This window comes from Mastigoproctus giganteus, chromosome 4, assembly GCF_048544385.1.
Source record: "Mastigoproctus giganteus isolate SK-2022 chromosome 4, ASM4854438v1, whole genome shotgun sequence".
NCBI classification, from domain to species: Eukaryota; Metazoa; Arthropoda; class Arachnida; order Uropygi; family Thelyphonidae; genus Mastigoproctus; species Mastigoproctus giganteus.
Genome location: NC_143578.1, coordinates 188489681 through 188505374, shown reverse-complemented (window position 1 = coordinate 188505374; position 15694 = coordinate 188489681). Strand labels below are relative to the sequence as shown.

Here is a 15694-nt window from a genome sequence, read left to right as displayed (position 1 = left end):
TCAAACTATTACACTATTACATTACGGTCACCAGGAATGTTAATTCATATAGCCATGTGTATTGTGTCTGTAAATTGCGTGTGTTCTCTGTTCGATTTGCCTGTTTTGCTGGACGAAAACCCCCAGTTTCTGGGGAAAAACCTTGCTATCTATTCCTGAGCCCTACTAACTCAGCCACGGAGTGAAAAAAGCCTAAAAAGTTCCTCGCATCACTGATGAGATTTAAACCCTGGGCTTTTTCTATCCAGTGTGGGGAGGATGGTGACGATACCACTGTGCTACACGCACAGACTAAACTTGATATAATGAAGAAAATAGAATGGGGCGTAAGCAGAAGTGTATTAATGGCAGAATATAGGACCATGGCAGAACATTGGATCATCAACATGTTTATGTTTTTTAATGTGCAGTTAATAAAATTGCATTCTTAATCTCTCTATTTCTTATTTGGCCTCATTATTTCTGCATTAAATACGTTAAAAATAAAACTTTCTAGATAACGAAAAAATCGAAATAACAGCACCTTGAATCCCCGAAGGTGCCGTTATTTCAAAAGTTTACTGTAGCCTGGAATCACTTTGATTACTGCCATCTGTAGCAATAAAAAATGGTCCATTTTCAAGAGCCATCTCTATATGCAATTTTGCTAATACTTTTTGTTTTTGTTCTTCCACAATCATATTTTTTTGCCATTTTGCTACTGGTTAACACTTTTCTGAGCAATGCACCTAATTAGCACAACTCAAAGGAAGCTATATTCTATGACAAAAGATGCAAATAAATAATTGGAACATATGACATAATTGTTATTATGAAATGCTACATCTATTTTTTGCATTTTTTTCTATGCAGTATACACTGTCCTTATGCTTTTTTTTTTTTTTTTTACTGCAAATGTCTAATTACATTATGTTTCCCACCACATGAAATTGAAAAATCATGTCATAAAGCAAACGTGTTACTTTTTTCAGATTTTACAATACATGTAAAATTTGAAAATATGTCTCCTGAAATTATGTTGTATTTCTTTGACACGCTGAACAACATTTTTAATTAGCTTTGCACTCACTAGAAAATATAAATGATCACACATTAGCATTTGCAAAGGCATATGATTAGTAGAAATTCGAAAATTTTAAAAAATTTCCAATTTTAACACAGTTTTTATTATATATCAGTGAAAAGAAAAAAATTGAGAAAAACTCAGTTTTTGAAAGAATATGAAGAAACTCCTACCACTGGAATGCAGTTTATGCAGCTTTCAGGAATAGAAGTTAAAATGTTCTGTATTTGAGAAATGGAATCTTGTAAAAATTTGATATCCCATAACTGGAAAAAAAAAATAAAATAAAGTAATATATATATAAATAAAAATTAGAAGTTGAGTTTATAATAATAATAAAAAAAATTAATAATTATTAAATTATTGCAAAACAACTAAAGCTATTTGGCCTAATTTTAACTATGAAAAACACAGGCAGGCTATTTCAATCTTCTTATTTATGTCCTCCCCCAAATATGTAGAAGCTAAACGGCATAAAAAAAAAAAAAGACCCATGGTCTTTTAAACTCTGCTTTTCATTATTTCAAGATAATTACATGTTCATGACATATCTTTTGACTGTATGGTTTTTTTGTTTTTTTTTTAATTTACAAAAAAAGTATAAACCATTATATATTTTTTGTATTCAGATGACAAGGATATTTTAGTGATAAGGATATATCTGTAATACCAATGATGTACTCTCATCAACCAGTGCAATACCACCACATTGTTCAGTAGAGGCTTGAAGTGGTGGAACCTATGTTTAGTCTCCAGAGCAAAGCTCCAGCAACCCTCCCATCTGTTCCATCATGTAGAATGACTGATATCTTTTGAGGTCATGATGGACACCATGATGAGATCCAAGCTTCCTTACATTTCGAGGGTACAGCTCTAAAATGGCATTTGAAGGCCAGCCGCTAGATAGTCCACTGGACTGAACCTATTGGTTACTCTATAGGAGGCTTCTGGATCAGCTAGTGTATAATCTCGCTGTTTTTACTCTGCCAGATAGTGACTGGAGGGAGTCCGAGTAGTGTCTATGCAGGAGGAATTGTCGAGGCCAGGTTATGTCAAGGAGCTGGGTATATCCTTGCTGTGTATATGCCATATCCAAAAATTTCATTATTTCATACAACATGTCCTCCCCACTTTTTCTTACTACTAAATACACCACGAATTGTCAAACAAATAGAACAAACTTATCTGCAAAAGCATCTAAACCTTCCAAACACTTCCTCTTTCATTTCACAAATATACGTGGTCTCAGTTCCAACCTCAGTGTCCATTTCCAGTTAGTCTGCCAAACCTCAAGTACTTTTCCTGACAGAATCCCAGTTATAGGTTGATTTAACCACTGCTCATCTCAGTTGTCTAAATTATTTGCTGTACGATTCCTTTCGCTTCAAAGGTGGTACTTATGTAAATGTCTGCTTTGATATTCCCTGTCAGAGACTTAATAATTTGGAATCTCCTCTCTTCTTTGGCTTAAAATCTCTTTACTCCATTCTGTCAAATTCATCTGTTGCCTCTATTGTTCTACCAAATCCAATAATCACTCAAAACTCTTTGAAACTTGACTTTCTCCAGTCCAACTTTTCTAATAGTGAGATAATTTTCCTTGGTGATTTTAACACTCACAACTCCAGCTGGCTTCTGTTTTTTAGTTACATGGACCAGCTGGTTGAGATGCTGAGGCTTCTGCAATTACCTTGCACAAATTGTTCATTTACTTACCAGAATATCAGACAATCCTAACCACACAGCCAACACACTTGATCTTTTTCTCACAAACCCTTATAAGTACACAGTCGAGATGATGATCCTCTAGGCACCTTAGATTACACCCTGGTGATGGTCTCTTCTCCAATGGAACCTTTCTCTTGTGGCCATTCTCGACCTCATGAAATGGGATGATCTGCAAGATTTCATTTCTTCATTTGCTTGGTCAGATTACTGTTTCAAAACTTCTGATGTCAACATTTGCTCAGATTGTGTCAGTGAAATTATTCTTGTAGGGGTGAAATCCTTTACTCTGCACTCCACCTTAAAATCTCACCCTTTATCTAAACCTTGGTTTTCCTATTAATGTGTTAAGGCTGTTCAAGATATGAATGTTGCATATCGCAATTGGCGTGTATCCAAATCTCCAGGTTCATTTTCTGCTTACACCAAAACTCACAATAATTGTAAAGCAGTTATTAACCAGTACAAAATAGATTTTTAACAGGCTAAGAGTAGAAAACGCTTCTTGTTCAAAAGGGAATCAAGCATTCTGGTCTCTTGTCAAAGCTAATGGCCGCAACTTTTGCCATCTCTATTCCCACCTCTGTCAAAACCAGATGGTTTTATTGCCACTTTAGCCAAAGATAAAGCTGATCTGCTAGTATCCTACTTTACTTGCAACTCATGTATTGATGATAAATATGATCTTTATTGTAAGTGTCCTAGGTACATGCAGGTACCCTACCTTTATAAACTCTTCACGGCACTAAGACAGGGATTAAAAAAATGTTCTGGTTTATACTTCGGCATGACCAACAGGTAAGTGGAGTTTAAAATAAATCAAACGATACAAATGTTAATCATAATTAGCAGTCACAGACTTGAAGGCGGTCCACTTAAACAGCGTGTGCTACTGCACTCGCACTCCTGACCACTTGGCTACATCTTGGTAAACCACCTCCTACCATTCCCAGTACACTCCTTTAAATTCCTCCTGTGGTCTTCCAACAAAAGGATGTCAGAAGGATTTTGAACAATCTCGATGCTAAGAAAGCTCTAGGTCCTGATGGTATTTCTCCACATTTTCTGAAAACCTGTGCTGCTGAACTTACTCCTGTTCTGTGTCGCTTTTTTCAACTTTCTTATTCCAAAGGTGTTTTCCCTTTTGCTTAGAAATATGATCATGTCCAGCCAGTTCCTAAAAAGGGAGACAAATATGACAAATCCCTCCCATCCAATTATTGTCCCACTGCACTTACTTCTACTCTTTGTAAAGTAATGGAGAAATCAATTAACTGCCAACCCTTAAACTTTCATCTGATCAACGATTTCAAGTATGAATTCCGTCAGTGTCAATCCACTGGTAATATTCTGGCTTATGTTACTCATCTGGGGACAAATTCAATGGAAAATTTTGGTGAAACTCAAGAGGTTGCTCCTAAAATTTCAAAGGCTTTTCATTGTGTTTGCCAACTGTTTTTTGTAATTAGGCATCCAGTTTTCTCTCTGACTGCTCACTATGGGTCATGGTAGATGGCTCTGTCTTCTAAATTCACCACTAATGCAGGTGGTGTTCCCCAAGGTTCAGTTCTTTCTGCAACCCTTTTCCTCTTTTATATTAATAACTTCCTTCCATTGAACGGAAATCCTATCCATAGTTTTGCTGATGATAGAACATTACATTCCACCTTCCAGTTTGAGAAACCACACCCTGCACAAACAGCTTCAACTTCTCGAATATCCACTGAAATTGCTGATTTCCAGGTAAATCTCCAGTGGGGCAAAGATAACCTAGTTCATTTCAATCCTTCTAAAACTACTGTAATGAGTAGCAGCCTAGAGAGCAAGTTGCTGGAGATTTCAAGAGCTGCTGGGAGTTATCATGGAACAAGTAAATACATGGGATGTGTTATGGTTACTAAGAGTAAGAACAAATGCATATATACTTGCATGTACACTAATTCTAGAAGTATAGTAAATAAAATTGATGAATTTGAAGTGCTGATCAAGACATCAAAGGCAGTACCGTTGGGATATCAGAGACATGGTGTCACACAGATATAAGCAGTGAAGAATTGGAATTTGGGAAGTACAACATGTACAGAAAGGACAGACAGGGTAGGAAGGGGGGGAGGAGGAGGAGGGGTTATACTGTTGGTTAAGAAACACATAATCTAAGGAACTGCATTCAGCTGACACGGGTGGAATGTTGAGTCTGTTTGGTGTGACAAACACTGGGAAAGAGAAAATGAGAGTAGGAGTACGTCATAGGCCTAATGATGCTGATGAGTACAACAGTTGTGCAGAGAAATAGAATGGGCCAGTAAGTCAGAATGTCTTGTAGTGGATTTTTACTTTCCAGATACTGACTGGAACTTCTGGGTTGGTCATTTGGATGCCAGCAAGACTTGTGGATTTATTGAAGGATTGTTTTCTACAGCAACATGTTCGAGGTGCAACCAGAGGGAGTAATACCGTTTATCTGATTATCAGCAGTGATGATGCATGCATTAGAAATGTGTAGATAAAGGAACCACTAGGTAACAGTGATCACAGTGTACTGATGTGGAATTTACTTACAGATGTAACTACCATCAAGGGCAAAGGGAAGGGTTTTTGTTTTTGTAAAGGTGATTACAGAGGTCTCAGACAGTTTTTGAATTCTACACAGTGAGATCAACTGATAATGATGTTACCAACAGTGAATTCTAAATGGGAAGCCTTCAGGGTCTGAAACTTGGAGGCTACTAGGCTTTTCATACCAACTAAGAAATACTGTTCAAGGTTCAGACTTAAATGGATGTCGGATGAATTAATGAGGCTCGTGGCAGAAAAGAAAATGCATGGGATGCATATAAATTATCAGGTGACTCAGAAGCCTATGGCAGATATAAGCTAGTCTGTAATCAAGTCACAAAGGAGGTTAGGCAGGTGAAGGCAGATTACAAGAAATATTTGGCAAAGGACGCAAAGAAAAACAGCAATTCTTTACTTATGTGATCACTGTTACCTAGAAGGAAGGGGATGAATCATATTAGTCCACTTAACATAGATAGTTCGATTATTGATGATCCTGCTCAAGTAGCTGATCAACTGAATGAGTATTTTGAATCTACATTCACACATGAGGAATTATTCAATGAGGAGAATGCCAGAAGTTTATCAAACTCTAACGGGGAGCTAAGTGATTTTGTAATAACTGAGAGCAAAGTGGAGGAGAAATTGTTGAAGTTGAACATAAAAAAGGTATCTGGGGCAGATGGAATCTATCCAGTTATAATGAAGGAGGCAGCAAGGGAAGTAAGCAAACCCTTAACCATAATTATGAGAGCATCCTTAGAGTCAGGAGAGGTCCCCATGATTGGAGATGTGCAAATGTATCCCCAATTCACAAAGGGGGTTCAAAGTGGGACAAAAATAATTACAGACCTGTTAGTTTAACTTCTGTTCCAGGGAAAATAATGGAGTCACTGGTTAAAGAGGTGATACAGGATCATCTAGACAAGACAGCAGCAATAGTTCAGACACAGAATGGGTTTGCTACGGGGGAAGTCTTGTCTGACCAATTTGATTGAATACTACGATGTGGTCACAAAGGAACTGGATGCTAAAAATAATTCTGATATCATATACTTGGATTTCAAGAAAGCTTTTGATACTGTTGCACATGGAAGACTGCTGTACAAACTGGAGCTGTATGGCATTAAGGGCAAGTTGCTGCAATGGATAAAGGGGATGGTTGAGTGGGAGATGGCAGAGGGTGGTAATAAATGGACACTGCTCTATGTGGACTAATGTTATTAGTGGAGTCCCCTAGGGTTCAGTGCTCTGCCCATTGTTGTTTTGTGTATTTATCAATGATATTGATGAAGGTATATCGGGCTTAATTTCAAGTTTGGAGAAGACACGACAGTTAGCAGGGTTGTTAATGACAGTACGCTACTGCAACTGGGTCTAGAAAAGTTAGGCAGATGGGCTGAGAAGTGGCGACTAAAGTTTAACATTGACAAATGCAAAGTACTGCATATGGGTAGCCCAAGACAAACGTACCAACTCTGTGGTACTAACTCAGGGAGGTGGAGAATGAAAAAGACCTGGAGGTATTTGTGCAGTCAGATATGAAGTTCTCTGAGCAGTGCAGATGGGCTGACATAGCAGGTCATGGAGTTTTCTCAATGATATACAGGAATTTTGATATCCGAGACAAGGAGGTGATTATCCCTTTGTATAAGGCAATGTGCAAGCCACACTTTGAATACTGTATACAGGTCTGGAGGCCTCATTTTAGGAAGGAAGTAGAGTTGCTAGAACGAGTACAGAGAACGTCAGCAAGATTGGTGAGAGGAACAAAGGGGTGTGCTTATGAAAAAAGGCTGAAGTTCTGCAAGTTGCAGCATCTGGAGACTAGGCACCTGCGAGGTGATCTCATTGAGGTGTATAAGGCCTTGAACGGTTTGAGCAAGCTCAATGCTGACGGGATACTTCCGCTTGCTCAGACTAAGAACCTGAGGGGGCATAGACACAAATTGAGGAAAGATAGTTGTAGAATAGATGTGCGGACATTTGCTTTTAGCAAAGGGGTAGTTGATTGGTGGAACAGACTTCCATCTGTTGTTGTGGAAGTTGGTAGCTTAAATAAATTTAAGGCTGAACTAGACAAACATTTGGCGTGACCGGATGGGTGAAATAGGAAGGGGTTTTTTTTTTTTTTTTTGCTGATGCTGTATAAGCTTGCTTGCTTTCTTGCATCATATGCCTCAACTACTGCTAACTCAGTTCTGTCTTATATCTCGCAAAAAGGATTCTTCTGCTCCTATGCTTACCTTCAATGACACTGATTTCTAGGCAAGATCATATATCTCTGTTGGGGATTCTCTTGATTTCTAATGTCTCTTGGCATTAGCATATTACAAATATTGCTACCTCTGCATCTAAAAAACTGAGTTTTCTCTTTCACTCTCAGTGTTACTTCAAACAGGTGTGCACTCTGGCAAATCAAAAATATCCCATAACGTGGAATATTGTTCCCACATCTCAGGCAGTACTCCTAAAACCTCTGTCAGGCTTCTAGATTCCATTCAAAAGAGGGAAATTAGGCTAATTAATCATTCATCTCTAACAGAGTCTCTCCACTCTCTGTCTCACATATGTTTGGTTCTGTTTCTGCTGAATGCCTTTTCTATAGATACTTCCATGGGCAGTGTTCTTCTGCATTTGCTTCTATAATTCCTTCTTTCTCTTCCAAAGTGGTCTGAACACATGCCGCAACCAGTCAACACCCTTTTACTGTCCAGTTTCAAACTTACAGAGCCAACCTATCTTCTTCCTCATTTATTCATTCAACTTCCATTTTATGGAACAACCTCCCTTCATATGTATTTCCTGAAAATTACAATCTGCAGAAATTCAAGCCTAATATCAACAAGTACTTCTTTCATCTTTTCAACCTTTAGCCTATGCATGGTACTAAGTACTACAGGTTCTAATACCTCTCGTGTTTGGGGGTTTCATTAAGGAAAAAAAAGATAGTAAAATTCTGTGATGAGTGTGTTTCCATATCAAAGTATTAGATGATGCTAGATATCCCAGATCTAGTGTCACTGTGTGCAAGTGTTTCTGCTATTTCTCAAATATCTCAGAAAAGTAGTCTGTATTATGTTTTATTATTACTTAGTTAATTATTTTAAAATCTGCAGAAGAGACTTACTTTTCTTAATATCTTTTATTAGGTATGTCTGCAAATACAATGTGTCTATAAACTTTGGCATGCCCACATGTAACAACTAAATTTCCAGTGTAAAGATTTTCATGAAATTTTATATTATTTGATTCTTTCTGAAAATAACTGACATACTATTCCAAATTTAATTAAAAATGGCCAAATAGAAATCCAACTATATAAAATGTGAAGGCTGATATGTGCAGAAATTACAACTGTACATATTTTATACTACACTGCATCAAGATACTAATTATTAAAACTAAGTAGTATATTTATTTCTTTCCCAACTCTAACTTAAATGAAACTAATGTAATTAGTTTCATTCATGTATATGTATGTGTGTCGGGGGGAGCATAAATTCATTTATTATTTTAAGAGGAAGGTTACAGTACCTCAAAGTTTGATACCCCTCCCTTCCTTACACATCTCCAATTATCCAAATACAGTTTAAAGACAATATCAATGTGAAAAAGCAGATTATATAAGAAATGTGTAACTCTGGGTAGTGACTACACAGAGAAGGAGTAATATATGTTCTGAATCTCACATCTACTCTTTAAAAGGCAACTACTACTACTTTTTTGAAAAGTTCATCAAGTCTGTTTTTTGTTTTTAATTTATTAAATATATAAAAAAATAAATGATTAATACTTGTTTATTCAATTAATTCAAAAAAAATTGTGAAATGTGTTGCATTTCAATTTTTATTAAAACCCAGTGGAAATAAGTGAAATGCATTGCAGTGAAGTGAAAACAATTACTTTTTGCATGAGGGGATATTAAAAAGTTTCCCCCCCTGACCTCCTCCTGTGTATTCTATGAATATTATGTTTTATTGACTGTATTGCTTGTTTATCTAGTAATACAGTAGAGCAGTGAAAATCCAAAAGTCAATAATTTGAAATGTCAGTAATCCAAACGAGCCGGCATTTATTTAATTTTTATGCTAGTGCAATAAAATAATTGCAGTAAGCGCCCGTTATTGTGATCACATTTGAATGACAATTGTAATAAGCAAAAATTGGAGGAATATTTTGTGATCACATTTGAATGACAATTGTAATAAGCGAAAATTGGAGGAATATTTTATCAACAGGCTATAAAAATGAAGATATAAAGCACAAATTTATACTTTTATTTTACCTTACCAATTAACAAAATTAAATGGTTCCTGAAAATTGGAAGAATATTATCCACAGGTTAGCAAAATAAAAATAATTTTACACTTACATACAGTTTAATTAATATACATACAGAACTAACTAAACATAACACTTTGTAATCTGTTATTCAACACACTTTGTAATCTGATATTTCTGTTCACTGACATTTTTTTGGGTTGTAAAATCTAAAACAGTAAAAAAAATAAGTGTCAATCAATAACAAAGAACATGGCATGTAGATATTGCAACTAACACAATATGCACAAGTGAGATAGGGAGTAAAAAGTTTATGAAGTTTAGATATAGGAATGAAGAGATTCTGAATGTTTAAATTTCACTGTACTATATAGTTATGGTCTTCTTTGTCTTTAAATGGAAGCAGAAATTTTTAATAATTAAATCGAAGATTGAGATATTAAACACACTTTCAAAGGAAGAAATTGGGTCTTCATTAGCAATATTTTACGTCTTTTCCATAATTTCTGTTATGGAAAGTCAACCATAACAGAAATTAAAAACAACAAGGAAAAAATTTTAAAGTTTGCATCGAAGCTTGATTCAGATGATGGTTTGAAAAAAAAAAAAAGAAGAAAAACTATGAGAACAGCTAATGACCCATCCCTCGAATATGTTGTTTGTTGTTGTAGTTAGGTTTTGGGAGCATCAGTGACCAAGGCCATATTGTTCCGTGTATACTGTCTGTAAATTGTGTATTATCTTTTACACCCAGGGTGGTGAGGAAGGTGATTCTACCAACTATGCTACCCATGAGGGCTAGTACAAGAAGCAAACTAAATGCTGTCCAACTCAACTACTCTTGCTGAAAAGGGAGTGATCTGGCAGCAAAGTTCGAAAATGATGCAGCAAAAAATAAGACCTATACATTTGTGTTATTGTGGCTGAAAGTTCCATTTATATTGTTGCATATGAATAAATATACATAAGTACAACTTAGTGTTTTTATTTCTAAACTTACTAAACCTTTTTTTTTGTAGTCTCCAAAACAGTATTTCTGATAAGTTTGAAAATCCAAACAAATCAGAAGTCCTCAGTCCCAATTAGTTTGGATTATTGATGCTCTACTGTATATGCTAGAAGTTTCATTTTTCTAACTCTCATATTTCATTTGTTACAGAGCCATATGTGTGACAGTATCATCATGGATAAAGTTGAGTATTGATCCAATAAATCAAATTCCTATTTTTGCAAGGCAAACAGCCAAGGACTGTCCATGAAGAGATGTCTGCAATGTATAGGGATATCTGTCCATCATATGACATTGTAAAATATTGGTGAAGACAGTTCAAGTGTAGCCGGGAGAGTGTCCATGATGATGATGAAAGAAGTAGGTGGCCATCCACATCTCACAGTGCCGAACATGTGGAGCAACATGAATGGCTGTTCCTCAATGATCGCCGTATAACAATCAAACAGATAGTTGCTAAGACTGGGATAAGCTAAGTGGAGAGCATAATTCACAATGATTTGAATATAAAAAAAAGGCCTCAGCACAATGGATTCCTTACTTGCTCACATGTCTTCAGAAAGAAGAAAGGCAGTTTGTTATTTGGTTTTTAGAAGCATTAGCAACTAAGGCCATATTGCTCCGAGATATGCGGTGGTCATCCCTGACCTTTCCGCATCCTCTGTATTTGGTGGTGATGGGCTAGAACCCTGGTCTAATCAAGAAGTGTGTGGTACGCACTGCTGCTCCTTCCCACCTGGCTACGGAGGCGCCTAAGAAAGGCAGGCCTGTTCTGCTGAACTGATTGCCACGTGTGACAGTGATCTTGACCTGATTGGTGACTATGCATGAATTGTGGATACATTGTTTTGATCCAGAAGCAAAACAGGTTTCAAAACAATGGAAACATATATCAACACCAACTCCCAAAAAGTCCCAAGTGCAACCATCTACAGGAAAGGTATTGCTGTCAGTTGTCTGGGATGAGGTGGGTATTATTCTTAGATTATGTGGAGAAGGGTACCACCATTAATGCACATTACTACAGCAACTTACTAAAGAAATTGCATGTGGCAATTAAGGAAAAGCAATGCAGAATGCTCAGCAAAGGCATGCTGTTGCTTCATGACAATGCACCAGCCCACACTGCTGTTACAACCACTGATATTGCCTGGAAGGTAGGATTTCATATATTGCACACCCACCTTATTCACCTGACTTGGTGGCTTACGACTTCTTCCTTTTTCTGCAGCTGAAATCATTTTTGTGTGGAAAGCATTTTTTTGGCAATGCACAATGCAGAAATTCTGTGACAGAAGCATAGTTTCAAGAGCAAAGTGAGACCTTCCACAATTCTTGGGACACACAGAACATGGTCAGGAGAAAAAATTTTTGATACTCTCTCATATAATATTAATAAATTAATTTTTGAGAAGTCAATGAGTTATTAGTTATTTCACTTCAATTAATCATAGAAAATGGCAAAATTCTAATTAAATTCAAGATAAAGTGGAAAATTGAACAAATCAAATTTAAGAAAAACAAATTCTCCTGAAATTTAATTTAATGTGCATATTATCTGACTATGCCTGCATCTCCATCATAAATAATTTTTTTTTTTTTTTATACTCAGAAATGGCAACATAGTTTCACAAGGATAGATTATAAAAATATTACTGTATATTTTGGTGTCACTGATCACATGAATCTATGTATAAAAAAACTGAGAGAATGTTTAAAATTAAAGAAATGGAATACGAAAATCAGTAGATAAAAGAAATGAAAAAGGATTAAAATTTGTATAAATAAAGTGGCATGTGAAACATTAGAAGAGAATATAAAAAAAGAATAAAAAATGAACATCATGGTGTGCAGAAGTAAAGGACCTGGTCACGATCAAAGCAAAAGCATTTCAAAACATTTATTGAATAAAACATATATACCAAGAATATAAGGAGATTTGAAATACAATCAATGTGGAGATAAGAAAAATAAAACAAAAATAAAACTGGGACAGGTTTTCAAAAGAAATAGAATGTGATTTTTATGGATTACAAAGAAAAATTTGTCAAATAATATGGAATCAAAGAAATAATTAAACAAATATCTTAAAATAATAAACAGATTCGGTTACAAGGATAAATTACTTTAAAGAATTATATACAACCAAAGGGCAGCAAATATTAGAAAACAAAGAAATTAATATTAACGAAAAGGACACAGAATTAAATGTAGAAGAAATAACAGGAAAAATACAAGTATAGATAAAATAAATAATGAGTTATTAAAATACGGAGTAGAAAAGCTAGCTACAAAATTAATGGAATGTAAATAGCGAAACAAATTTTTCAAGAAAAGAACATACTAAGTGATTGGCAAAAAAACATAATACCAATATATATAAACATATATATATATACATATATATATATATACAGTGTTTATAAAATAATAAGAGGAGTTTACCTCAATATAGTACGTAGAACACTTCCGTATGATACCCTCCAGAAATTAAAATGGAAAAAACGAAAAAAATCGACAACTTACCAGTACATTACAGTAAAATATAAATAATTAAATAATCAATTTAACACAATTCAAATCAATTTAAAACAATTAAAAATCAAATTAACGCAATTAAAAGAATCTAATGAAAATATATAAAATGATTTTCCTTCCCATTAAAAGAATCTAACAAAAATATAAGGCAGGAAGGAAAATCGTTTTATATATTTTCGTCAGATTCTTTTAATTGCGTTAATTTGATTTTTAATTATTTTAAATTGATTTGAATTGTGTTAAATTGATTATTTAATTATTTATATTTTACTCTAATGTACCGGTAAGTTGTATCGATTTTTTCATTTTTTCCGTTTTAATTTCTGGAGGGTATCATACGGAAGTGTTCTATGTACTATATTGAGGTAAACTCCTCTTATTATTTTACAAATATTATTATCAACGTAGAACATATTGAGTATTACAGCTCTGATTCATACTATCTAATATATATACAGTAAACCCCCGCTAATCCGGATTAATTGGGGGGAGAGGGCATCTAGATTAAGCGATAGTCCGGATTAGTGAAGTAAAAGACAAAAAAACTTTAAAAAAATTTAATGATATACGTAGTGCTGATGAAAATAAAAAAATATATATCACTGTAGAGTCTTTATTTAAAAACTAAAAAGACAATACATTTATCCATCAATAGAAGACTCAGAAGTTTTACTTGTTTTGGAACGTAATAATGCAGATTTGAAGAAACCATCACATTTTGTCTGAACAAACCTCTGCTGCTGTTCTTTAATTAGGACCTCCTTCACAGTTTTTAGGTGTTTATAATACCCCCTGTAATTTTTGATTTGTTGAAGCATCCACATCATTGGTTTTTGCATCAATGCTATCTCTTGCAGAGTTAAGAAGTTTCTTCTTAATTGTAGATTCTTGTAGTTAATCTAATTCATTATCTTATTCTTCTTCCATAGCAGAATCCTTAATAACATCTACAGCAATTTCTGCCTCTGTCAGAAGCTGAAATCCAGGATATCCTTCTTACAGTGCAGGCCAATCTCTTGCGATACTTCAGTCTTTCCAGCTGTCCTCAATGCAGTATGAAAGCACTTTGGCTCTAATCACTTAAAGTCAGTATCAAAGTCTGTATTTTTCGAGAGTTTTTTTTTAACCAGCTAAGAAGTTTCTTCTTAATTGTAGATTCTTGTAATTCATTATCTGATTCTTCTTCCATAGCAGAATCCTTAATAACATCTACAGTTCACTCATCCATTCACTAAAGTTTCCTTTATAGTGTCCCCCCCATGCATTAGCATTAATTGAGGCATATGATACAAGAAAGCAAGCTTATTATTATTATTATTATTAGTCTTATAGTACAAGAAAGCCTGAGGCTTATGCTGCACCAGCCAAACCAAAATTTCCGAGTTACCCTGAGAGAGAGAGAGAGAGAGAGAGAGAGAGAGAGAGAGAGAGAGAGAGAGAGAGCGCAAAAAAAAAAAAAGAGTCAGAAGTAGAAAGGAACCACCAAGAAAGAGAAAAATGATGATATCCAGCTGAGGCCCGGGTATGCCAAGCCCATACAGCATCAGCCAAAAAAAAAAAAAAAAAACACACACCTTCCGATTTCACCCATCCAGTCACTCCAAATGTTTGTCTAGTTTGGCCTTGAATTTATTTAAGCAATCAACTTCCACAACAGATGGAAGTCTGTTCCAGCAATCAAATACCCGCTGGCTAAAGGCAAACTTCTGCATATCTACTGGGCGCCTCCGTAGCCAGGTGGGCAGGAGCAGCAGTGCGTACCACACACTTCTTGATTAGACTGGGGTTCGAGCCCGTGCCCACCAAATACGGAGGATGAGGAAAGGTCAGGGAATGACCATCACATATCCCCGGAGCAATATGGCCTTAGTTGCTAATGCTCCTAAAAACCAAATCAACAACAACAACAACAGCATATCTATTGTAGAACAGATATGTGGAAAAGGAGGTGATTATCCCTCTGTATGAGGCAATGGTCAGGCCATGTCTTGGGTACTGCGTACAGGTATGGAGGCCTCATTTTAGGAAGGATGTAGATTTGCTTGAGCGTGTACAGAGAAGGGCAACAATATTGGTGAGGGGGAATGAAGGGATCCTCTTACCAAGAGAGGCTTAAGTTCTGCAAATTACATTGGCTGGAGACCAGACACCTACGCGGTGATCTGATTGAGGTGCATAACCTTGAATGGGTTGAGCACGCCGAATTCTGATGGGATTCTTCCACTTGTTCAGATTATGAACCTAAGGGGGCATAAATTCAAATTAAGGAAAGACAGATGTAGAATAGATGTGCAGAAATTTGCCTTTAGCCAGTGGGTGGTTAATTGCTGGAACAAACTTCCATCTGTCGTTGTGGAAGTTAAGTTAAATAAATTTAAGGAGAAACTGGGACAAACATTTAGAGGGAATGGTCGCGTGAATTTTTTTTTTTTTTTTTTTTTTTTTGGCACTTGCTTTCTTGCATCACATGCCACTACTACAACTGTCTTTCCTCAATTTGAATCTATGCCCCCTCAGGT

The 15694-nt window shown here is 35.7% G+C and overlaps 1 protein-coding gene across 1 annotated transcript in view; it reads right to left on the bottom strand.

Annotated features, from left to right (window-relative positions):
* The window catches only part of LOC150087269 (uncharacterized), a 151106-nt gene that overhangs the window by 27659 nt on the left and 107753 nt on the right, over nt 1–15694 (bottom strand). The window contains exon 9 of the mRNA XM_090372429.1: nt 1237–1329. Within this exon, the coding sequence (XP_090228555.1) occupies nt 1275–1329 (55 nt within the window). The 3' untranslated portion in view covers nt 1237–1274. The remainder of the gene's footprint in view (nt 1–1236; nt 1330–15694) is intronic.